This window comes from Myxocyprinus asiaticus, chromosome 9, assembly GCF_019703515.2.
Source record: "Myxocyprinus asiaticus isolate MX2 ecotype Aquarium Trade chromosome 9, UBuf_Myxa_2, whole genome shotgun sequence".
Taxonomy (NCBI): domain Eukaryota; kingdom Metazoa; phylum Chordata; class Actinopteri; order Cypriniformes; family Catostomidae; genus Myxocyprinus; species Myxocyprinus asiaticus.
The window spans coordinates 34,461,742-34,486,707 of record NC_059352.1 but is presented as its reverse complement, the minus strand read 5'-3'; the positions used below and the strand labels follow the sequence as shown (position 1 = coordinate 34,486,707).

The window sequence follows — 24,966 nt, the reverse complement described above, 5'->3', positions numbered from 1 at the left end:
GAAGCAATCTATCTACAGGAGTCTGCAGTTGCATGTGTTTATTTCATTGCTTGACTTTGTTGTAGAGTGGTATTCATTGCTAGACTTGTGCTGTTTGTTTACTGTCTTGAACTTGTGCTGTTTGTTTACTGTCTTGAACTTGCGTCGCTTAAACGTGGGTTGGTGTGTGTGTATGCTATATTGTTTTGACTTGTCCCAGGTTATTCACTACTAGATTTAACGTTGGTTGTCCAGTGTGTGTAAAACTATTGTGGTTTTTAGTGTCTATAAACAGTGCTTCACTTGTTTTAGAGTATTATTTATTGCTAAAGTGCAGCATAATTTATTTGCAGTGTATGGAAGTCACTGCTTTTTTCAATGAATGGCTCATTATCATCGTGTATATATTTGACTTGAATGCTGAAGCGGCAGCGGAAGTGGTAGCCCTCATGTAAAGCCCTCCTCGTGTGAAGACCTACTTGTGTAAAGACCAGCGAGTCTACCTGTGCAAGTCCACCGGGCAAGGACACCGACAAGGTGCCACTCACCATAGCACTTAAGTATCTTGTTATTGTGTCTCTTTTCTTATTTTCCTTCTATATACTAACATGTCTACTTCACGAATAACATGCCTTCAAGCACATCCCTGTTATCCGTTACAGACCGTTTACATGATATCGATGCAAGACCAAACGCAACCCACACAACCTATGGCTACTTTGCACTTCAGCACCTGCTCCGCTCTCATTCTCAGTGGGACTCTGGAACTGCCAGTCAGCTGTGAACAAAGCAGACTTCATTCCAGCCTTTGCAACACAGTCCACCCTCAGCATCCTGGCACTGACAGAAACATGGATACGTCCAGAGGATACAGCAACACCTGCTGCTCTCTCCAACAACTTCTCCTCTCACACCCCTTGACACACCGGTAGGGGTGGGGGGAACAGGTTTGCTCATTCATAACAACTGGACTTTTTCACCACACTCTTCACTATGTAACAATACTAGTTTTGAATTCCATGCTATTACTACAATGCAACCCACAAAAATACATGTTGTCATCTATCGCCCCCTCCGGGTCAGCTGACAAACTTTGAGGAGTTGGATGTCCTGCTGTCCTCCTTGCCGGGGGATGGTAGGCCACTTGTGATTCTTGGTGATTTCAACATACACCAAGACAAGCCCCAGGCCACTGAACTGAATACTCTCCTGGCCTCATTTGACTTGGAAAAACTACACACCACAGCAACTCACAGATCGGGCAACCAGCTGGACCTCATTTTTACACACAACTGTACCAACTCAAATATTTTTGTTACTCCTTTACATGTCTCTGATCACTACTTTGTTCAATTCAACATTACCCTCCCATCTACATTAAAACAGTCTCCACCTTTGGTTTCCTTTCGCTGTAACCTCCGTTCTCTTTCATCCTCATGCCTTTCCACTGCTGTCTCTACCTCTCTTCCCACACTAAATGTATTTACCACGCTTGATGTAAACACTGCCACAGTCACACTAAGCTCTACTTTAACAACCTGTCTAGACAACATCTGTCCTATCTCCTCTAGGCCAGCACGTGCTACACCACCCAGCCCCTGGCTGTCTGACGTCCTTCATGAACATCAGACTGACCTCAGCACAGCTGAGAGGAGATGGCGGAAATCTAAAAGATCCAGCAGATCTAGGTAAATATCAGTCTCTGCTTGCAACTTTTTCAGATAATGTCATATCTGCAAAAACCTCCTATTACCAGAACAAGATCAACAGCACCACAGACACTCGCAGCTTGTTTAGAACATTCAACACACTTCTCTGCCCTCCCCCTCCACCACCAGACACATCACTGACAGCAGATGTCTTCGCCACATTTTTTACTAATAAGGTTACAACCATCAGCAATACATTCTCAGCACCACACCCTGTCAAACACCTGTCTCCTGTATGCAACTCTTCTGTCTCTATGTTCTCGCCTCTGACTGACACTGAGGTCTCTAAACTCCTCCTCTCCAACCACCCCACCACCTGTTCCCTTGACCCCATTCCTTCTCACCTTCTCCAGGCCATTTCTCCGTCCATCCTACCTGCACACACACACACACATAATTAACACATCTCTACTTACAGGCACTTTTCCCACTACATTTATGCAGGCTTGAGTAACCCCGCTGCTGAAGAAACCCGCACTTAATCCCACACAAATAGAACATTACAGACCAGTCTCTCTCATCCCATTCATGGCAAAAACACTTGAAAGGGCAGTTTTCAATCAAATCTCTGCCTCTCTCACAGAACAAGCTGCTGGATGACAATCAGTCAGGCTTCAAAAGTGGACACTCCACCGAGACTGCCCTGCTGTCTGTCACTGAGTTGCTGAGATGGGCAAAAGCTGAATCCAGATCATCCGTCCTGATTCTGCTGGACCTTTCTGCAGCCTTTGACACAGTCAACCATCAGATCTTACACTCTATCCTCTCCTCGCTGGGCATCACAGGAACTGTGCTTGACTGGTTTAATTCCTATCTCTCAGGTAGGTCCTTCAAGGTAGCCTGGAGAGGTGAGGTATCCAAGCCACATCAGCTACTTACTGGGGTACCTCAGGGATCAGTGCTTGGGCCACTTCTCTTCTCTATATACACAACATCACTGGGACCCATCATTCAGGCACATGGTTTCTCTTACCACTGCTACGCTGATGACAAGCAACTCTACTTGTATTTCCAGCCCAACGACACCACAGTGACTGCTTGAATTTCTGCCTGCCTTGCAGACATCTCGGCCTGGATGAAGGAGCACCACCTGCAACTCAACCCAGCCAAGACTGAACTCCTAGTCTTTCCAGCCAACCCTGCTGTTGAACACAACATCACGTGCAGCTGGGTGCAACTACAGTAACGCCTTCCAAATCAGTCAGAAATCTAGGGGTAACCATTGACAACAGACTAAATTTCACAGACCACATCTCAAAGACCATAAGATCATGTAGATTTACTCTACAATATCAGGAAGACCCTTCCTCTCTGAACATGCCACACAACTACTTGTCCAGTCACTTGTCATAACTAGACTAGACTACTGTAACACTCTCATTGCAGGCCTCCCTGCATGTGCAATTAGACCCCTGCAAATGATCCAGAATGCAGCAGCACGTCTGGTCTTTAATGAACCAAAGAGAGCACGTTACACCGCTCGTCTCTCTCCACTGGCTGCCGGTTGATGCAAATTCAAGGCTCTGATGCTGGCATACAGAACAGTCACTGGGTCTGCTCCAGCATACCTAAAATCATTTATGCAGAGCTACGTGCCAACTAGAAGCCTGCGGTCGGCTAAGGAACGTCGCCTTGTTGTACCAACACAAAAAGGCATCAAAACACTTTCCCGAACTTTCAGCTTCATCATACCACGTTGGTGGAACGACCTTCCCAACTCCATCCGTGAAGCTGACTCACTCGGTCTTCAAAAAACGACTAAAAACACATCTTTTCCATGAGCACTTAACCAGTCATTTAAAAAAAAAAAAATAATTCCTGTTGCACTTTATTCTGTTTTGAATACTATTATGATGCTAGTGAAACTTTGTAATACAGCACTTTCCATACCACTGTCTCTTTAAGATGATTCGCTTATGTTTTCCTCTTTTGTAAATCGCTTTGGATAAAACAATACGAATGTGTGTATTTGACACCTATCCTAAGTCCCGTTTGTTACCAGTGTTTTTGTATGTGTAACAAAAACCACAATATCTTTTTTTAAACCAAAATATTTTCCAGGAAAAATATTTTTCCAGGACATTTAGGTATGTAAATGACATCGTGATGTCACGACAAAAGAATTGATCAATGATTTGATTGGAGTCAATAGAAACATTAATTTCGGTCTATTCATAATGCAAAGTGTTCATAGGGCTATTTTCCTTAAGATTTGGAAAACAGAGCATGAGTTGCATCAACCAACTTTGCTGTGGTTTTATGTTGTTTTCTTTATGGAGCTTGACAGCCTGGAGTCACTATTCACTTTCATTATATGGAAAAAAGATGAAGACGGGGCTCGACATTAAGCATCGCCATGTGCTTGTCCGTTGGACAATGACGGACAAGCATTTGGTTGTCCGTTCAACTCGACTCTCTACGAAAGAAATACTATATAGGGATTTTTCTTTTTTTCTTGTTATGGTTGCTTGATTAATATTAACGACACACTAAACAACATCAGGTCTATTAGATTACAATTACAAGTCTGATATTTTGATACAAATACATTTTCTCTACTGTTCACGTTAGACATAACACACTGTGTTTACATCATATGTAATATAATTGACTGTACAATAATAAATAAAAAACGAACAAAATGTGAACTCAAATCATGGGTATAACAGACATATTTCCAAAGTAACTGTGTGTAACAGCGACACCAGCGGATAAAGTTTCAGAGGGAGGCAGCGTCTCTCACGACTCCCTTGAGCGCATTGCGATCTCATTGAGCTCCTAAAACAGCAGGGTACAGGCGAAAAGTCATGTGAGGGGAGACATTGCCTCAACTTTGCACCGATACGTTCAATAAACTGTCAATCAATCAATGTGATAGTGCCCGTCTTTCGTGCTCTCGCACTCGCAGCTTGTCTCCGCAGATAGCTATGAGCTAGGGACGAGCTGATGGAAGTGGAGAGATATTTACAGAGTAAGCAACTAACCGACTCTGACAACTCCACTTTTTGGTCATGTCCAAATTAAAATGAACTTGAAATTACTTAAATTGGTGTGTCAGTGAGCTGGTTTTTAGTGAGCACTTACTGTTAAAGATACAGCTTCGTGCCATCATTACAGAGGAGTAGCTGACTGATCCAAAAATAAGGTGACTATAAAAAAATAATAAGCGAACAGATAAAAGATACATGAAACATGCCTGTTGCTGTATTATTGTAGGTAGTATTTTTGAAGCAGCGTAAAAAATAATAAAATGCAAAACTTGAGTCTTTGATTTGACTTTAAAAGTTTGATTAACATCCAAACATTTTATAGTATGCTTATAAACAGTATAAGATAAAAGGTGTATCATATACCTTCCATTCAAAAAGTAAACGTCAAATATAACTGAAATATGAATTTACATTGGTCTTTAAAAAAAAAAAAAATAATAATAATTCTGCCGCCTCATTTCAAAAGTCCACCACAAGCCACTGGTTTACATGAATACCTCACCAAGATGGTCATTTTGGCAGAATTTTGAAATTAATATGACCCTTCAGGCGCGTATCCGCATTTCCACAAGCGTTCTCGGAGCAGACATGCATGTTCAGCGCACACACATAAGCCACCTGTCAGTCAAACAGCGCTCAGCTATTACTAGATATCTAGCAAATTATAAAATTATGGATTATTATAGCTCTGGATTATTTTCAACTGCAGAATAAGCACTTTGTAAAAAGTGACAGGCATAGGCTATATCAAAAATATAGCCGGTTATTTTTTCTGTTATTGATGTTTTAATCAGGCTACTTGTTCGGTCAGGCAAGTAAAATTCTCTTTCACTTGCCCCTTCAAAATCCACTTGTCCCGGACAAGTGTTACATTTCGAGCCCTGAAGATATTTCCTTTCATGTTCCATGTAAGAAAGTCATACAAGTTTGGAATGCATCGGCATGAGTTTGAATATTTGACCATTTTTGGGTGAACAATTCCTTTAATGACTGAGGCTGCCTGATACCTTAATGCGTTCTGCAAGCTGGTCCACTGTCAGTGCAGAGGACTTGGTCTTTAGATTAGACACCTGCAAAAAAAAGTATTATATATAAAGTGCCAGTAACAAAGACCAACAATCCATCAATGCTCACAACCCATATACTGGTGAAACATAAGTTCATGCAGTAGAGCTCAGACAAGAGTGTCTTACAGTTTGTCTGTTTGTTAAATTGCTGCTGTTTCCTGGTGTCTGTGTGATGTCACTATAAGGCTGCGTCCAGGAGGATGCAAGAGCACATGACTTGGACTCTGATGAAAACACAAGCAAAGACCATTCCTTACATTTTCAACAGCCTTTCATGTTTGTCATGCTAAAATAGGTCACATTTTTTATATTTGACCAGAAAAATCTTTACCACTCTGACCAGATTGCTTCAGTTTTCCCATGGCAGCTGCAAGAGATGACTTCTGGCACTCAAAGGGAATTACAGACAGAATTTTGCCATGAGGTATGTACAGCTTCCCATAATAACACCACAACTGTAAAAGGGGGAAACACTGTGTTAGTCTCACGACAGGATTAAACAGACAGAAACTTTGAGAGGTTAAAAATTAAGCACACCTGGCTATAGATCCATCCTGCCATCTCCTTACTGGCCTGAAGAGTTTGGAAATGCATGTTCCAGATGCTCAGATAATCTACAGGTGACACAATAACTCAGTGTCTGATTGTTGGAATGTTCATTGAGACTGGTCTGAAAGACCACTAGGGCTATTTAGCATCTCAAAAAAGCATAAAATTGAAGGCTGACACTTCATGACTTTTCCTAATTTTAAGATGAGAATCTAAAAATTATAAATAATTGTAAACAATTTTATCTTGAAAACATGTTTCATCTGTCCTTCATTAAAAATATTACATTCCATTTATGTTTGGGCTCTCAGAGGCCGCAAACATATTAAACATGAGCAAGATTTTCTTTTTCCTGGAGTTAAATTGACCCAAAATAGAAACACTACTACTACGCTATATTAAGTCGCATTTCTGGAGAAAAAAAAAAATTCTTGTGATACAAGGTTAAAGATTTAATAATATCTATCAAATAACCTTTAATTGGGTTAGAGCAAGGGTGTCAAACTCGGTGCCTGGAGGGCCACAGTCCAGCGAAGTTTAGCTCCAACCCTAATTAAACACACGAAGCAGCTAATCAAGGTCTTCAGGAGTGCTTGAAGATTACAAGGAGGCATTTTGGAGCAGGGCTGGAACTAAACTCTGCAGGGCTGTGGCCCTCCAGGAAATGATTTTGACACCCCTGGGTTAGAGCAACAATTAAAAGAATGGTATACCCAAAAATTATCATTTTCATCCTCATGTCATTTCAAACCTGTAATGACTTCCTTCTGTGGAGCACAAACAAAAATATTCTGAGGAATGTCTGAACTGTCTTTTTTAAAAAAACTGTTTATTTAAATGGGGTCAGTTAGGATCAAAACTTTCAAGCTCCAAAAAGGACATAAAAGGTAGCATTAAAGTAATCTAAACGACTCGAGTGGTATATTCAAAGTCCTCTGAAGTGCTGCGATAGGTTTGGGTCAGAAACTAAACAAAATTTAAGTCCTTATTCACTAAAAATCTTGACATCTGCCCTAGCTCTCCTTTGCGCATAAGAGAAGCTTTTTCAAGCACCCTCGCACTTAAACCATTGCCATTTTAGTGATTGAGGAAAAGCACATATATACACCACTTTGAAAAAATAAAAGATCTAAAGCAACTTAATTTGGAGCGCAACCAATGAAGCTTGTAAACAGTGGTCCTTCTGTCATAAAATAGCACTGGTCTTCCGGTTGCATCAAAAAACAGAGTTAAAGAGTGTCCTTGCTGACGAATTAAAAACGAGCTACAATCCGTTAAGACAGAGGTTGTCAACAGTATAGCGCTACATAGCTCAGACCAGGACACGATGAAACGGACAGTGACAGATGTGGAACACAGCCTGACCGTATGTTTGGATGAGGTAACTAACCTGCAGAGTACTGTATGCAGGCTTGAGGCAGAGGTGTCTGGACTACAGGATAAATGCCATGATATGGAGGGTCGAATGAGGTTGTCAAATATCCGCATTTTGAATATATCAGAGGGGGTCGGTTCGAGCTCTCCATCCTGTCTCGACATTGCTTAGAGAAGTGTTCGGCATGGACAAAGATGTGATTGCTGACAGATCGCACCGCAGTCTTCAACCAAAGAAACCCAATGGCAAACCCCGTATTATTGTTGCAGTTACATTATTATCAGGACTGTGTCGAAATTCTACGCAAGGCCAGGCAGGCAGGTGGCACTCTGAAATATGGGCAAACTACAATCTCTGTTTTTCCTGACTATCCCCCAAGTGTAGCCCGCGCTAGATCCGCATTCAACAAGATAAAAAGAACGCCAAGGCATCTGCTATAGTGTTTTCCATCCTGCCAAGTTCCATACTCAATAGTGTCACTGAAAAAGACTTTCAGGACCCGGTGGAAGCGATTAACTATGTAAAGTCGAACAGTATCTGAAACGACAGTACCCATAGTTCTAATGAAGAATGGTTGAACTGATGCTAGGTAATGAATGGACTTTTGTATTATGGGTCTATCCTGTTCTTAGGTGAGTGATAAACAATCTCCTCAATGTTGATATAGCAAGTTACTTGCTAAAATGCTTGCTTGGAGCTTCCTTCTCAGGTATCGGATGACCAGACGGGATTCATTAAAAACAGGCAGTTATTTTTTAACATACGTCGGCTTTTTAATATTCTTTATAGTCCAACTTCATCCGATTCTACATAGGCATTATTATATTTAGATGCTGAAAAAGCTTTCGATCGGGTGGAGTGTGATTACCTTTTTTATAACCTGAAACAATTAGGCTTTGGTCAAATATATGTGCATTGGATTGAGGACCTGTACTGTTCACCTGTGGCAGCAGTCCACTCAAATAGTAATCTGTCCTCTTTTCCTCTGCATTGTGGTACTTGGCAAGGCTGTCCCTCATCACCCCTTCTCTTTGCCTTGACAATAGAACCACTAGCTATAGCACTGCACAGTGAGATTGCTATTAAGGGCATACCGAGAGTGGGAACTGAACAAAAAGTTTCACTTTATGCTGATGATATGCTTGTATACCTGACTGATCCTTTAATAAGCTTACCAAGATTGCTTGACCTGCTGGACACCTTTAGTAGAATATCAGGATATAATATTAATGTACAGAAAAGTCAGCTAATGCCTATAAATTTAACAACCCAATTGGCAGCACTCCAGTCTTTATCCTATAAAATATGTACTGGAAAATTGTATTTTATAATTTGGTTTACCAATAAATTAAAAAACTTCTACAATGCCAATTTTCTGCTACTCATAACCAGTTTAAAGGAAGATTTGGAATGCTGGGATCTAATAACATCATCACTGGGGGGAGAATAAATATTAAAATGTCATGCATAGATGTTTGTTTTTATTTCAATGCATCCCAATTTTCTTAACTAAACCATTCTTTTTACAGATAGACAAACTTGTATCCAGCTTTATTTGGAATAAAGAAATCCTAGGATACAGGAAGAAATACTACAGTGGCACCGTCTCCATGGTGGGCTAGCTTTACCCAGATATTATTCTTGGGCTGCCAATATAAGGATGTGTTGTACTAGATGCATTGCTCCAATGATTAAAATAACCCTAAGTGGCTGAAACTTCAATATGCATCCTGAAGTCACACCTCTTTACATGCATTAGTTTGCTCTAAAATTCCTCTCTCTGAGCCCTTCAAGGTATTCTGAAAAGCCAGTTGTGAGACAATCTTTACAAATTTAGTCAGTTTAAACAAGCTTTCTCCATTAATGACCTATCAAACTATGTCCCTATAGTCGGAAATAACATGTTTATACTTTCTATTGTGGATGCTTTTAAAATTTGGGTTAAAAATGGGCTTAATACATATAAAGACCTTTATGTGGATGGTACTTTGCCTCTTTTGAATATCTAACAACAAATGTTTATATTCCTCGATCACTTTTTTTTTTTTTTTTTAGATATCTACAACTTGAGATTTAATCTTATTCTGCCTGCTTTCCATCATTACCACCTGATTCACTCTTAGATCATTTCCCAAAAAACTTAAGGATAGCATAGTGTACTCTCTTGTTGGTTCAGATAACCTTAAACCTCTGACATAATTAAGACAGCAGTGGGAGGAGGACTTAACATTCAACTATCAGATGAGCTGTGGCAGGATATCCTCAGAACACTCATCTTCAGTGTGTCTGAGACATTCAATTATCCAGTTCAACATTTTTCATCATCTGCACTGGTCTAAAGTAAAGTTGGCTAGAATTAAACCAGATGTTGACAATGTGTGTGACTTATGTAGAACAGAACCAGGCACTCTCTTGCATATGTTCTGGTCATGTTCAGAATTATGTTTTCTGGCAATCAATGTTTTCCTTTTTCTCAGAAGTTCTGGAATTGTGTGTTGAGCCTTCTCCCATTATGGCAGTGTTCGGGGTTGTTCCATAAGAACTAAACATATGTAGCCCAGGTAAAGAAATGATAGCTTTTGCAACATTGCTGGCTAGACATCTTGTTCTAATTAAATGGAAGGATAAATCCCCACCTAACTTTAAACACTGGATCAATTATCTCATGCATCAGCTGGCATTGCAACAAAATCACTACACAAAAGTGCTCTTAAATTCCACACTATCTGGCAGCCTGTACTTTCATTTATGGAAATTATGGACTCCGACTCTTTGAATCTATGAATTTTTCATTCGTTTTTTATTGTTTTTTTTTTTGTAGCTTACCAGTTTTACGTGTTAAGCACACTTGTGTATTGTATGTATATTTCAAGGGTGCAGTACTATGATTTGTAGAAGTGGTTTGTTATTTCTGTATGCTTGTGTTATCAAAAAAGACTTGGAACAAAAAACAAACGTACATGGTGTGAACGAGCTTCTCATGTATGCACCAAGGAGAGCTAGTGCGGATGTCAAGATTTTTAGTGATAAGGACTTAAATAACAAAGTTTAGTCTGTTTCTCACCCAAACGTATCAAATTGCTTCAGAGGATTTGGAATATAGTGCTTGAGTTGTAAGTATAACCTTAATGATACCTTTATGTCCTTTTTGGAATTTCTGATCTCCATTGACTTGCATTGTTTGGAAAAACAGCTCAGACATTCTTCAAAATATCTTAATTTGTGTTCTGCAGAAGAAATAAAGTTATACAGGTTTGGAATGGTATGAGGGTGTGTGTTTTATATAAAAAAAACAAAAAACAAAAAACAAAAAAAAAAACATTTTTTAAACATTGATCTCTGGGACCACAAACAAAGCATAGTCAATCTCAAAATCGCTTGAGGGTTAGTGAATAAAGAAAAAATGAAAAAAAAAAAAAAAAGAGCTGGATGCAGTTCAAGAGAACGTGAAGATGATGGATGTGTATGTACTGTGTCACCTTTGCTAGCTCCAGCAGAAGGGTGGGAAAATCGAACCACAGCAAGATGAGCCTCGTCAAGCACAACAGCTGCGCCCGACATTTGTTCTCCCTGCCCGACAGGCAAACTGAGACGCAGGAAGCGAGGCAGAGCCTGGACACCCTGAGCTCCATTAGCTGAACTTCTGATTCGCAGCACACTCTCATACAAGTTACCGTTTGAGTCTGAGCCAGAAGAGAGAAGAAACTGAATTGCCATTAGTACAAAAATGCCAGTGGGAATGGGGAGGTAGGATGAATAGAAAGAGACTTACACAAGTAAAACAGGTGTATGCTGCCGTTCCTGCATGCAGCAGAGAAACTGAGAGGTGCAGAGAGACTGGGTTCAGTCTCAAACCTGTGTTTCACCAGAGTGTTGGGGTTAAATCTCTGAGCATACAGGAAGTACTCTCCTCTCTAAAATACAAATGCAGAGAAAATATTATTATACTTATTTTACAGACTGGATTTAAAGGTTTATCAAGTTTCTAATAATAATGCATTTCAGAGAGAACCTGCTCTGTGCTGAACAAAACAATCGGTTGCTCTGCCTTAATGAGAGTACTCCACCTGAGGAAAAGAGAGAAGATGGTGAGAATATATGAAACCTTATACGAGTTGTTCTCAAGTGGCTTTGCATCAGCACCCAGATATTACATGGGCATAAAGTAGCAACTCAACACTACCAAAAATGGTAACTACCCTATTTGCAAAACTGAAACTTATCATAGAACACTGTTATAGAACACTAATTTCTTTATAGTTCTTTAAATTAATATAATTTTATTCCTGCATCAAATTACAAGAATTTTCAAATCTTCACAATCAACACCCTAACTAACATTTATCATAAGTAAACTGTAACAATTTATCATTACAATGGTGGCAGTTATAGTTAGTTACGTTTTTAAATGTGTTTAGGCTATTATTTTATTTCCCTAAGAAATTTCACCATAGAAGCACAGTCCCAAATCAGTAAAGTGGTTTACTCATGAATAGCCCTATAGAAATAAGGTGTTAAGTTAGTTTGATTTTCCACAGTACCTTTAAGTACATAAAACAGTTAAATTCAGAAGTTTCTAGATGCTCAGGTGATAAAAAAAACACAATACAAACACGAAATGCAACTATATATCTTAAATATTAATTACAGTTGCACTCAGTAATCTTTTTCCTCAAAAAAGTTTAACAACTAAAAGACATTAATTGTAAATTTGCAATACACGTAGGAAATCATGACCACTCACATTAAGATGAAGACTCCAGTCATATCAGCAACCTTATAAATGCAGCTTAATTCTACATGGAGAGGGTCCGCACATGGGGGCTGCCATATTAGAATCACATGACCAGCCAAATACTACTCGCTTAATCTCAGTAACCATCCTGTTATTTGACACTTTCACTCATTACAGTAATCATGGCTGACTGTGAATATTAAATTTCTACAATGGCATCTTAAACTGAAAACTATTGATTTTATATGATGCTCCATCCAAGCCGCTAGGTGTCAGTCCAAGATGACAAGTTACCGAGTGCACATTTAATAAAAAAAAAAAATTACAAAAGTGCAGGCGTTCCCAGACATGCGGAGGCCAGCGTCGTAGCCAATTTCAGTACTCCTTATATCAGATATTACATTTATTCTGCAGCGTCTCATGGCAGCATTTAATAGAATGAGGCACAATTGCTCCAATCCTGCAAATAAAAATTCTCCCCGAAGCAAGGAGATCATTCAGCTGCTCCAACATAACCAGGGGCGCATTAACGCACAGGCTTACACAGGCTGAAGCCCGGGGCCCCACAACTCCCATGGTGGGCCCTTTTGCAGTGCCAGATGGGCTGGTTTGAGTATTTCTGTAACTGTTGATCTCCTGGGATTTTCACACACAACGGTCTTTACAATTTACTCCAAATGGTATCAAAAACAAAAAACATTCAGTGAGGGGCAGTTCTGCGGATGGAAACGCCTTGTTGATGAGAGAGGTCAACAGAGAATGGCCAGACTGGTTCAAACTGACAAAGTCTACGGTAACTCAGATAACTGCTCTGTACAATTGTGGTGAGAAGAATAGCATCTCAGATTTGGGTTGGTGCTGTTTTGGTGGCACGAGGGGGACCTACACAATATTAGACACATGGTTTTAATGTTGTGGCTGATCGGTGTGTGTGTGTGTGTGTGTGTATATATATATACACACACACACACACACACACACACACACACACACACACACACACACACGACAGTTAGTTCTGGTCCTCGATTCTGATTGGACGAGACGTTCCATGAGTGCTGATGGTCTCACACCATCATCACTGTGTGTATCACTCTGCTTTGTGCTGTTCTAAACTAAAGTGTAAGAGCAGTGCAGATGTGTTAAGAAATATGTCTCTTTACATTTAATATTGTGACATTACCTATTTTAGCCAGCAGGTGGAGGCAAAAGACCATTTATGTGAGTAATATGAGCCAGTTGGTGACATGAAGCGAGTCAGTGTCAGTGTTTATATACAACAGCACTTCTGTGATCGCTGGTATTACTATTACACTATTAAAGCTAGGAAATAGTTTTAATCATCTTTAACAACTTCAGCATTAAGGCTCATCACAGCTGAGACACACAACAGACTGATTAATTACACAAACTCAAGGCGCTTACCTTTCCACATTGGAGAGGAAAAAATGGCGGAAGAGATTGCGGTTTCTATAGCGAATGAAAAAGGGAGGAATACCCCCACTTGGACGGCTATTTGTCCACTGAGAAAATAGGATGCATTTCATCAAAATGACATTATTTTCAGAAAGCTGACTAACAGACTACAGCATCATCAACAGGTGATCACACACGCTCCATCTCTCTCTCTCTCACACAAACACACCCACCCTTGTTTCTCCAATAACATGTTAGCCCAAGCTGTGATACTAGTAGTTCCGAAGTTGTTTTTGAGAGGCTTGGACGCATCATTTGGTTTGAACCAGCAATGGCAGATTCTGATCCATCACGTAAGAAAGTAGTTCCACGCACAAATGCGTTTTTTGTGACCATACTCCTTTTTTCCTAATTTTTGTAAAATATACTTATTCATTGAACTTTTTTAAGCTGTTTTAAGTGCGATATGGCCCTACACCAGCACTGCTGTGATTACCTACAGCACCCGGCCTGACACCTTGTGCCTGCGGCCAAATCACTGCAGTGCTGATGTAGGGCCATATCGCACTCTTGCTCATGTGATATTGCTTAAATTAAAATATATATATTTTAAACCCTTTTTTTTTTTTTTTAAAGATCCACATTTTTAAGTCATGATATCATATATAGATCAGGTGGGGTTTATTCGGGGTCGCAGCTCTTCTGATAACATTAGGCGTCTCCTCAATATTATGTGGTCAGTGGCGAATGATCAGACTCCGGTCGAGGCCATCTCACTTGATGCTGAAAAGCCATTTGATATGGTGGAATGGGATTATTTTTTTAAGATTTTGGAAATATACAGGTTTGGGAATACTTTTATTGGATGGATCAAGTTACTTTATAGACACCCTGTAGCAGCGGTACAAACAAATGGATTAATTTCTGATTATTTTACTCTGGGTAGGGGCACCCGGCAGTGTTACCCTCTTTCCCCATTATTGTTCTGTCTTGCCCTGGAACCATTAGCAGCCATGATAAGAAGGGAAGATGATTTTCCAGGGGTGTTGGCGAGAGGTGTGGCGCATAAGCTTTTGCTTTACGCAGATGATATTTTATTATTCGTCTCTGTCCCCACTAGATCTATGCCTTGCCTCCACAGAATTATTAATTCCTTTTCTAAATTCTCAGGATACAGAGTTAATTGGTCTAAATCCGAAGCTTTGGCTCCGACAGCGTACTGCCCAGTAACGTCTTTCCAGCCAGGTGCCTTCCAGTGGCCCAAACAGGGCATTAAGTATTTGGCCATATTATTCCCAGCAAATCTGTCTGATTTAGTTAGTTAATTTTGACCCCTTAACAAAAAGGTTTGAGTGATGTGGGCAGGTGTGCTTCATTACATTTATCTACGATTGGGAAGGTTAATGTTATTAAAATGAATTGTATTCCAAAATGTTACTACCTGCAACAATCTCTCCCTGTAGATGTCCCCCTCTCTTATTTCAAGCAACTTGATAGCATAGCGAAGACCTTCATTTGGAATGGTAAGCGTCCTAGATTACATTTTAATAAATTACATAAGCCGATTGACAAAGGTGGGCGAAGCCTACCAAGATTGTTTTATTATTATGCATTCGGTTTCAGACATTTGGCTCATTGGTTATGTCCTCCTGAGAGAGCCCCTCCCTGGTTTTGTATTGAACAGGAAGTTCTTGACCCTATTTCACCATTGCAAATCCTATCAAACTAATCGGAGAAGTTACACCCCTTTCTCTCGCTTTTACACTCGGTATGGACAGAAGTGTCCAGTGTTTAATTCGTACATTTATTTAAATGTTGCCTCGAGCTTATGGCTTAACCCCAAATTATGTATTAATAAATCCCCTTTTTGCTGTTCAGAGTGGACCGTGATGGGGGTTACTACACTCGGTGACCTATATGAGAGTGGAGTGTTGAGATCTTTAGAAAATCTGGTTCAACATTTTGGGATTCCCAGATCTCAGTTCTTTAGATATTTACAGCTGCGCCACCTGCTCTGTACTATTTTTGGGAGTAGCATACACCCCCCTAAAGTGGCAAATACTCGGAGTGGTGATTACTGCTTTTGGAAAAGGTCATGAGGCATCAGTGTATTACTTCCTGCTAATTCAGAGTCTGGGGGAACGGAGCTTATGGGAGAAAGATTTAAACTTGGTATTGGAGGAGGGAGAGTGAGCTAGGATTCTAAAAAGTATCAAGTCTGCATCTAGAGATGCAAGGGTGCGCCTTATGCAATTCAAGATTTTACATAGATTTTATTGGACCCCCTCTAGATTGTATAGGCTTGGTCTTAAAGACACACCCACCTGCTGGCGATGCAGACTCTTTTATTTTGAGCGATGGGGCGGTCATCGTCGTTGAGAATAGGCACATAAAGAGTTGGGTCCTAACTAGCATCATGATCGCTAGACAGGTTCTTTTAAGGGGTTGGAGGTCGGCCTTTGCAGAGGGGTCGTTTAGAAGGCTTGGAAAATTTTGTCGAGAAATGGGGCGGATACCTGACATTACTTGACGTGTAATTATTATATTTTTTAATTTTTTTTATCTTTTTATTTTTGGGTGTCTATAATCATGTGTATATACTTTTGTGTGACCACAGGGATGTTTGTTGTAGGTCAGGGCGGGGTTGGGAGGGGTGGTTGTGGGGTTTAAATGTTTGAATGATTGGGGAGGGTGGCAGCTTTAGAAGAAGGGTCATATAGAAGACTGGGGAATTTGGATTTGTTTGTTGGGAAATGGAGTAGATACTTGGCGTTCTTGGAGGGTTCTCGGGGTGGAACAGTGGAGAGAGAGGGGTAGTTGTTAATGTGTGATTTTTATATTTGTTTTATTTTTGTTTTCTTTTGTATGTGTTCATGTATGACCACAGGGGTGTTTGTTGAGGGTCGGGGTGGGGTGGTAGTGGGCGTTAAGTTGATTCCGTGTATTTATTTTTTGTCTTTCTGTGTTTGAATAAAATTGTTAATCATAAAAAAAATTAAAAAAAAAAAACACATTTTTACAAGTAGGCCATATACAGCAGCAAAACACCCCATGCTAGAAATGACAAAACTGTACATTTAAAATTTCAACATTTATTGCTTAATAAAGCAGATATGATCAGTTCTGTTGTCACTGTCAAAGATCATTACTACACTGGCAACCTATAACCCCAATTCCAAAGAAGTTGGGACAGTATGAAAAATGCTAATAAAAATGAAAGTGAGTGATTTGTAAATTATATTCACCCTTTGCTACATTGAAAGCAATACAAGTACACATTATGATTTTTTAACCCGTGAATTCCATTTTTTTTTTTATGTACAGTAATTTCAAATCAGATGATTGCAACACGCTCCAAAAAAGTTGGGACAGTCGAGTGTTTACTACTGTGAAACATAATTTGTTCTAATAACACAAGCATTTGGGCACTGAAGACACAAGTTTGTTAAGTTTAGAAAGTGGAATTTTCCCCCATTCATCCATTATGTAGGTCTTTAGCTGCACGAATGTACAGGGTCTTCATTGCCGAGACAGGTAAGGACTGCAGACAGGCCAATCTAGCACCCACACTCTCTGCACACACAGCCATGCACTTATAATCCGGTATGTGGTTTTGAAGTTGTCCTGCTGGAAAATGCAGGGACGTTCCTGGTAAAGACGGGGCTGGATGGCAAAATATGTTGCTCCAAAATTTTTACGTATCTGTCTGCATTCATGGTTCTCTCACAGATGTGCGAATTCCCCATGCCATGTGCACGGACACACCACAGGCCCATACAGACACTGGCTTTTGGACCTGATGCTAATAACAGCTTGAATGGTCCTTTTCCTCTTTGGCCCGTAGAACACGACGGCTGTGTTTTTCAAAAACTTTTTGAAATGTGGACTCTTCGAACCAAAAAAAAAAAAAAAAAAAAATATTCGCAGTTCCACTGTTCTACTTTCCACCTAAGATGAGACCGAGACCACATAAGTTGGCAGCACTTCTGGAAAATGTTAATTTATGGCTTCTGCTTTGCATAGTAAAGTCTTAACTTGCATCTGTGGATGCAGCGGCGAGTGGTGTTGACCAACAAAGGTTTACTAAAGTTATCCAAAGCCCATGTTCATGATATCCACTCCAGATGAATGCCGTTTTTTAAGACAGTGATGTCTGAGGGATCAGAGATAGTGCGTATTCAGAAGTGGTTTTCGTCTCGCCCTTTACACACCAAGATTTGACCAGATTCCTTGAATCTTTTAACTATATTGTGCACTGTAGAGGGTGAAATGCACAAAATCCTTCCAATTTGTCTACGGGGAACATTGTTCTCAAAGTGCTGGATTATTTGCTGAAGCATCTCTTGGAAAATTGACAAGTCTTGAACGATCCTTGCCCTTGAAGGACTAGGCTGTTTTTGGAGGCTCCTTACCATTATACAGTACAATGATACAATTGCCTCACCTGTTTAATATCTGTTAATAGTCTTAAATTGCCCGTCTCAACTTTTTCTGGAGCGTGTTGCAATCAACTGATTTGAAACTACTGTACATTTAAAAAAAAACAAAAAACAAAACACTGAAATTCACAAGGTAAAACATAATATAATGTGTAGTTGTAGTGCTTTCAATATAGCAAAGGGTGAACATAATTTACAAATCACTCCTTTTTGTTTTAACTAGCATTTTTCATACTGTCCCAACTTTTTTGGAATTGGGGTTGTAGTATAAACACACACAGACACATACAAAAGAGATACCCTAAAAACAAAACGGATATATATACCAGCTCCAATAGCGCTTCAATGAGAATTCATTACTATGATTACCCATTTTTAGGGCTAGGTTTAAGTTAGTAACACAAATCACTAATGGGCCTAATGAAGCATTTAGCAAAGATGTCACAGTCATTTCTCAAACATTTTTTAACTACTACAGTAATTACTGTTTGCAAAAGGGCATATACAGTTGCTATACAAAGTCTACACACCCCTGTTAAAATTGCAGGTTTTTGAGATGTAAAAGATTAATCCAAGATAATGTCAGAACTTTTTCCACCTTTAATGTGATATTGAAATCAACAAAATTCAAGGAACAAACAAAGATACTTAAGAAAAAAAGAAAAAAGAAAAAGAAAAAAGAATTTAAAATGTAAAATTACCTGGTTGCATAAGTGTGCATACCCTTCTATAATGGAGCATGTGACTGTTTGAAATTAAATAAATCACATTCAAACTCTTAAAGTAATCATAATCCTCCGGTCATTAATAAAGCAATGCTGATTAACCCTGAATAAAAAGCAGCTGTTTCTGTAGGATTTTCTTGGCATCTTCTTGATTGCCTCTTAATGCTGAAGCCATGGTCCACAAACAGCTTTCAAAGGATGTGCAGGATCTCATTGTAAAGAGGCACCAATCAGGAGAGTACAAAACAATTTTCAAAACATTAGAAGTGCCATGGAACACCGTGAAGGCCATCATCAACAAGTGGAGAAAATGGGGCACCACAATGGCACTCCAAAGTACAAGGTGCCCATAAAAACTGATGGAAAAACAAGAAAACTTATCATGGAGGATGTCAAGAGTCCTACAGCAACATTAAAAGAGCTTTAAGAATATCTGGCAAATACTTTTCACTCGATGCATGTGAAACAATATCCCGTATTTCTTCATTTTTTTAGGCTATGGGATGGGGTGGCAAGAAGGAAGCCATTACTTACCAAAAATAAAACATCCATGCCCACCTACATTTTGCCAAAACATCCAGAATATCCAATCACCCAAAACCTTGTGGCAAAATGTCTTTCATGTTTTCTTTTTTCCCCTAAAATTTTTCCATTTGTTGTTCACTTGGTTAACTGCATTATCACATTAAAGGTGAAAAAGATCTGACATGATTTATCTTTGATTCATCTTTTACATCTCAAAACCCTGCAATTTTAATTTTTAAGTGTGTAGACTTTTTATAGCAACTGTATCTCCATTGAGCTCTTCAAACTGTTTGTCACCTGACACTCGTTGACTCGGGATGTGGCAGTGACGAGTGAGTGTGTAAGATACTATAGGCTCAGAACTCGTATGAGTACACGCACAGACTGAGGCAACACTCATTTCAAAGTAGCCTACAATCAGATTTATAAGTCTTCGCATTCAATTCATTCTCTTGGCAGTTTATTTTCCTCTCTAACCAAATCAAAATCAAATCACTTTTACTGTCACGCAGCCATATACACAAGTGCAATGGAGTGTGAAATTCTTGGGTGCAGTTCCGATCAACATAGCAGTCATGACAGTGATGAGACATATACAATTTACAATAACATCAAATTAACAACACAATATACAAATAATAATGTACAGTACAATACACAATATACATACACATTATTCAATAAAAAAAAGTATATATAGAATGTACAGTAGGTTGTATTGTACTGTATTGACATTCAGGCTGTCGGTTGATAGTAAGTTGTTAAGAGAGAATATAATATAATAATAATATAATTTATGACAGTCCGGTGTGAGATATAAGAGTAAGAGTAATAAAGTGCTGTGCTAATGTATTTTGATCGTGGGAGATCAAAAGTTCAAAAGTCTGATTGCTTGGGGGAAGAAGCTATCATGGATTTGGCTGGTGCGGGTCCTGATGCTGCGATACGCCTGCCTGATGGCAGCAGTGAGAACAGCCTATGGCTCGGGCGGCTGGAGTCTCTGATGATCCTCCGAGCTCGTTTCACACACCGCCTGGTATATATGTCATGGAGGGAGGGAAGCTCACCTCCGATGATGTGTCTGGCAGTTCACACCACCCTTTGCAGTGCTTTGCGGTTGTGGGCTGTGCTATTGCCGTACCAGGCGGAGATGCAGCCAGTCAGGATGCTCTCTACAGTGCAGGTGTATAATCGTGTGAGGATGTGGCGGTTCATTCCAAACTTCCTCAGCCATCTCAAGAAGAGGCGCTGATGAGCCTTCTTCACAATGGCTTCAGTGTGGACAGACCATGTGAGTTCCTCAGTGATGTGGACACCCAGGAACTTGAAGCTGCTGACTCTCTCCACTGGTGCTCCATTGATGGTGATGGGACTGTTTTCTCTGTCTTTTCTTCTGAAGTCCACCACAAGCTCCTTTGTCTTACTGATGTTGAGGGAGAGGTTGTGCTCCTGACACCAGTGTGTCAGTGTGCACCTCCTCTCTGTAGGCTGTTTCATCATTGTCAGTGATCAGACCTACCACCGTCGTGTCATCAGCAAACTTAATGATGGCATTGGAGCTATGTGTTGCCACACAATCATGTGTGTACAAGGAATACAAGAGTGGGCTGAGAACACAGCCCGGTGGGGCTCCAGTGTTGAGGGTCAGTGATGAGGAGATGTTGCTGCCTATTCTAACCACCTGGCGTCTGCTTGACAGGAAGTCCAGGATCCAGCTGCACAGCGAGCTGTTTAAGCCCAGAGCCCGGAGTTTCTCATCTAGCTTGGAGGGCACTATGGTGTTGAATGCTGAGCTGTAGTCTACAAACAACATTCTCACATAAGTGTTCTTTTTTTCCAGGTAGGAGAGAGCAGTGTGTATTGTAGATGCAATGGCATCATCAGTGGAGCGGTTGTTGCGGTAAGCTAACTGCAATGGGTCTAGAGAGAGAGGCAGCACAGAGCAGATGTAATCCCTGATTAGTCTCTCAAAACATTTGCTGATGATGGGGGTCAGAGCAACAGGACGCCAGTCATTTAAGCAAGTGATTTTTGATTGCTTTGGAACAGGCACAATGGTGGATGTTTTAAAGCATGTGGGGACTACAGACAAAGAGAGAGAAAGATTGAAAATGTCCATAAAAACACCAGCCAGCTGGTTCGCGCACGCTCTGATGACGCGGCCCGGAATGCCATCTGGGCCCGCGGCTTTGTGGATATTCACCCGTCGGAAGGATCGGGTTACATCCGCTACAGAGACGGAGAGTGAACTAACCTCTGTAGCTTCGGCCGCGAGAGCTCTCTCCACGAGGGCGGTGTTATTTCCCTCAAAACGAGCATAAAAAGTATTTAGCTCATCCGGGAGAGAGGCAGCGGTGTTCATGGCGGAGTTTTTATTCCCTTTAAAGTCCATGATGATGTTAATTCCCTGCCACATGCTTCTAGAGTTGGTGGTATTAAACTGTCCTTCAATCTTGTTCCTGTACTGGTGTTTTGCTGTTCTGATAGTTTTTCGGAGGGCATAACCGGCTTGTTTACGCTCCTCCACGTTGTTCCCAGAATTAAAAGCGGAGGTCCGCACATTAAGTGCCGCGCGAACATCGCTATTAATCCATGGCTTCTGGTTCGGATAGATCCGTGTTGTTCTGGTCGGAACGACGTCCTCTACGCACTTTGATGAAACACATTATGCTATCAGCGTAAAGCTCGATGTCGTCATCAGAGGCGGACCGGAACATCTCCCAGTCCATGTGATCAAAACAGTCCTGTAGCGCAGAGTCTGATTGGGCCGACCAGCACTGGATCGTTCTGAGGGTGGGTGCTTCCTGGTTCAGTTTCTGCCTGTAAGCGGGCAGAAGCAGAATGGAAGAGTGGTCCGATTTGCCAAATGGTGGGCAGGGGAGGGATTTGTAGCCATCCCGGAAGGGAGAGTAGCAATGGTCCAAAACCCGGTCCCCTCGTGTGTTGAAACTAATGTGTTGGTGGTATTTTGGTGCGACTGATTTGAAACTGGCTTTATTAAAGTCCCCGCTCACAATGAATGTGGCCTCAGGGTGCACGGTTTCCTGCTTGCTTATAATCCCATACAGTTCCTTGAGTGCCCGGTCTGTTTCGGCTTGTGGCAGGATGTACACAGCAGTGATAATGATCGCTGTGAATTCCCTCGGTAGCCAGAATGGTCGACACAGAAGCATGAGAAATTCCAGATCAGGAGAGCAGAAAGACTTGATAGAATATACGTTCCTCTGATCACACCAGGATTTGTTGATCATAAAACATACACCAGCACCTCTGTTTTTACCTGAGAGGTCATTCGCTCTGTCCACTCGGTGCACGGAGAACCCCGCGGGTTCAATGGCTGAGTCTGGAATCTCTGCAGACATCCAAGTTTCCTTAAGGCAGATAATGCAGCAGTCCCTCGTCTCTCGTTGGAAAGAGATCCGCGCTTTCAGCTCGCAGAGCTTGTTATCCAGAGACTGAACATTTGCCAGTAGAATACTGGGTAATGGGGGTCGATTTGCGCGGTGTCTTACTCTGATGAGAACGCCGGCTCTGTTTCCCCTTTTCCTTTTGCGTTTCCGCGGCCGTGCAGCACAGACAAAGGGGTCCGCTTGTGTGTTTGTAAACAGCTAGTCGGCATTGAGGAATTTGAAGTCCGGTTTACTGTGTGTAATTGCTGAACCAATGTCCAAAAGTGTTTGTCTGTCGTAGACAATAAGGCAGACAACATCCAAGACAAAAAAAACAAACATAAGAACTGTAAACAAAACAAACAAAACACTACCATGTTGTGTCGGAGCTCGCAACGCAGCAGCCATACTCGGCGCCATCTTGAGTCACCTCAGTTCAGCCATACTGAGAATTAACTTAAATGCTCTATATAAAAAAAAATAAAAAATGTATGTACACTGGCGGCCAAAAGTTTGGAATAATGCACAGATTTTGCTCTTATAGAAACTTCTATTCACCAAAGTGGCATTCAACTGTTCACAATGTATAGTCAGGACATTAATAACGTGAAAAATTACTATTACAATTTGAATAAATAAATAAATACTTCAGTGTTCTCATCAAAAAAATCCTCCATGTGCAGCAATGACAGCTTTGCAGATCCTTGGCATTCTAGCTGTCATTTTGTCCAGATACTCAAGTGACATTTCACCCCACGCTTCCTGTAGCATGTGCCATAGATGTGGCTGTCTTGTCGGGCACTTCTTATGCTTCTTACAGTCTAGCTGATCCCACAAAACCTCAATGGGGTTAAGATCCAGAACACTCTTTTCCAATTATCTGTTGTCCAATGTTTGTGTTTCTTTGCCCACTCTAACCTTTTCTTTTTGTTTTTGGTTTCAAAAGTGGCTTTTTCTTTGCAATTCTTCCCATAAGGCCTGCACATGAGTCTTCTCTTTACTGTTGTACATGAAACTGGTGTTGAGCGGGTAGAATTCAAAGAAGCTGTCAGCTGAGGACATGTGAGGCATCTATTTCTCAAACTAGAGACTCTGATGTACTTATCCTCTTGCTTAGTTGTATCTGGGCCTTCCACATCGCTTTCTGTCCTTGTTAGAGCCAGTTGTCCTTTGCCTTTGAAAACTATAATGTACACCTTCGTATGAAATCTTGTTTTTTGGCAATTTCAAGGATTGCATAGCCTTCATTCCTCAAAACAATGATTGACTGACGAGTTCTAGAGAAAGATGTTTATTTTTTACCATTTTTGACCTTAAGACATGCTAGTCTACTTCATACTTTGGCAACTCAAAAACAATCACAAAAGACAATGTTAAGCTTCATTTAAAAAACCAAATAGCTTTCAGCTGTGTTTGAAATAAATGGCAAGAGATTTTCTAGTACCAAATTAGCAATTTAGCATGATTACTAAGGTGTTGGAGTGATGGCTGCTGGAAACGGGGCCTGTCTAGATTAGATCAAAAATGACTTTTTTTTACATCAGTAATGTCCTGACTATACTTTGTGATCAGCTGAATGCCACTTTGGTGAATTAAAGTACCAATTTCCTTCTGAAACAGCAAAATATGTACATTATTCCAAACTTTTGGCCACCAGAGTACATTTAGCCTAATAATTTTGTATGATGACAACATCAAACACGGGACACAAAAAGATGGTTCATGGGTAGCTGCCTGTTGAGAACAACTATTTTCACAACAGCGTAGCTTTTCCTGTAATGAGCTACTTTTTCTAATGAGTAATGGTGTAACATGACAAAACACTACATTGCTTTTTTGTGACATTGTACTGCGCAGCAGCCGAGTAAACAGAGACAGTGATCAAATGCACTTGCCTCAACCATCCTGTCTTTCACATGGGAAGTTTAAAACTTATGTGAATCAGTTTATGTGGATAGTTAATAAATGAACCGGTTAAACGAACATTTCACCATAATGTGGCATTGGGAAGTCCAATTCATTTTAAGCTGCCGTCACACTAGCCAATCCAAACAACTCAATTTTGGCC

The 24,966-nt window shown here is 40.5% G+C and overlaps 1 protein-coding gene across 2 annotated transcripts in view; it reads right to left on the bottom strand.

The window, feature by feature from the left end:
- Nucleotides 1–24,966, bottom strand: part of nol11 (nucleolar protein 11) — a 71,426-nt gene that overhangs the window by 12,644 nt on the left and 33,816 nt on the right. The window contains exons 5-11 of one of the 2 annotated variants that reach the window (XM_051706669.1): nt 11,682–11,736; nt 11,442–11,583; nt 11,149–11,352; nt 6,283–6,359; nt 6,077–6,200; nt 5,872–5,969; nt 5,686–5,748 (exon numbers count right to left, since the gene is read on the bottom strand). In XM_051706669.1, coding sequence (XP_051562629.1) covers nt 5,686–5,748; nt 5,872–5,969; nt 6,077–6,200; nt 6,283–6,359; nt 11,149–11,352; nt 11,442–11,583; nt 11,682–11,736 — 763 coding nt within the window. The remainder of the gene's footprint in view (nt 1–5,685; nt 5,749–5,871; nt 5,970–6,076; nt 6,201–6,282; nt 6,360–11,148; nt 11,353–11,441; nt 11,584–11,681; nt 11,737–24,966) is intronic. The other variant, XM_051706670.1, reaches the window with a different exon arrangement.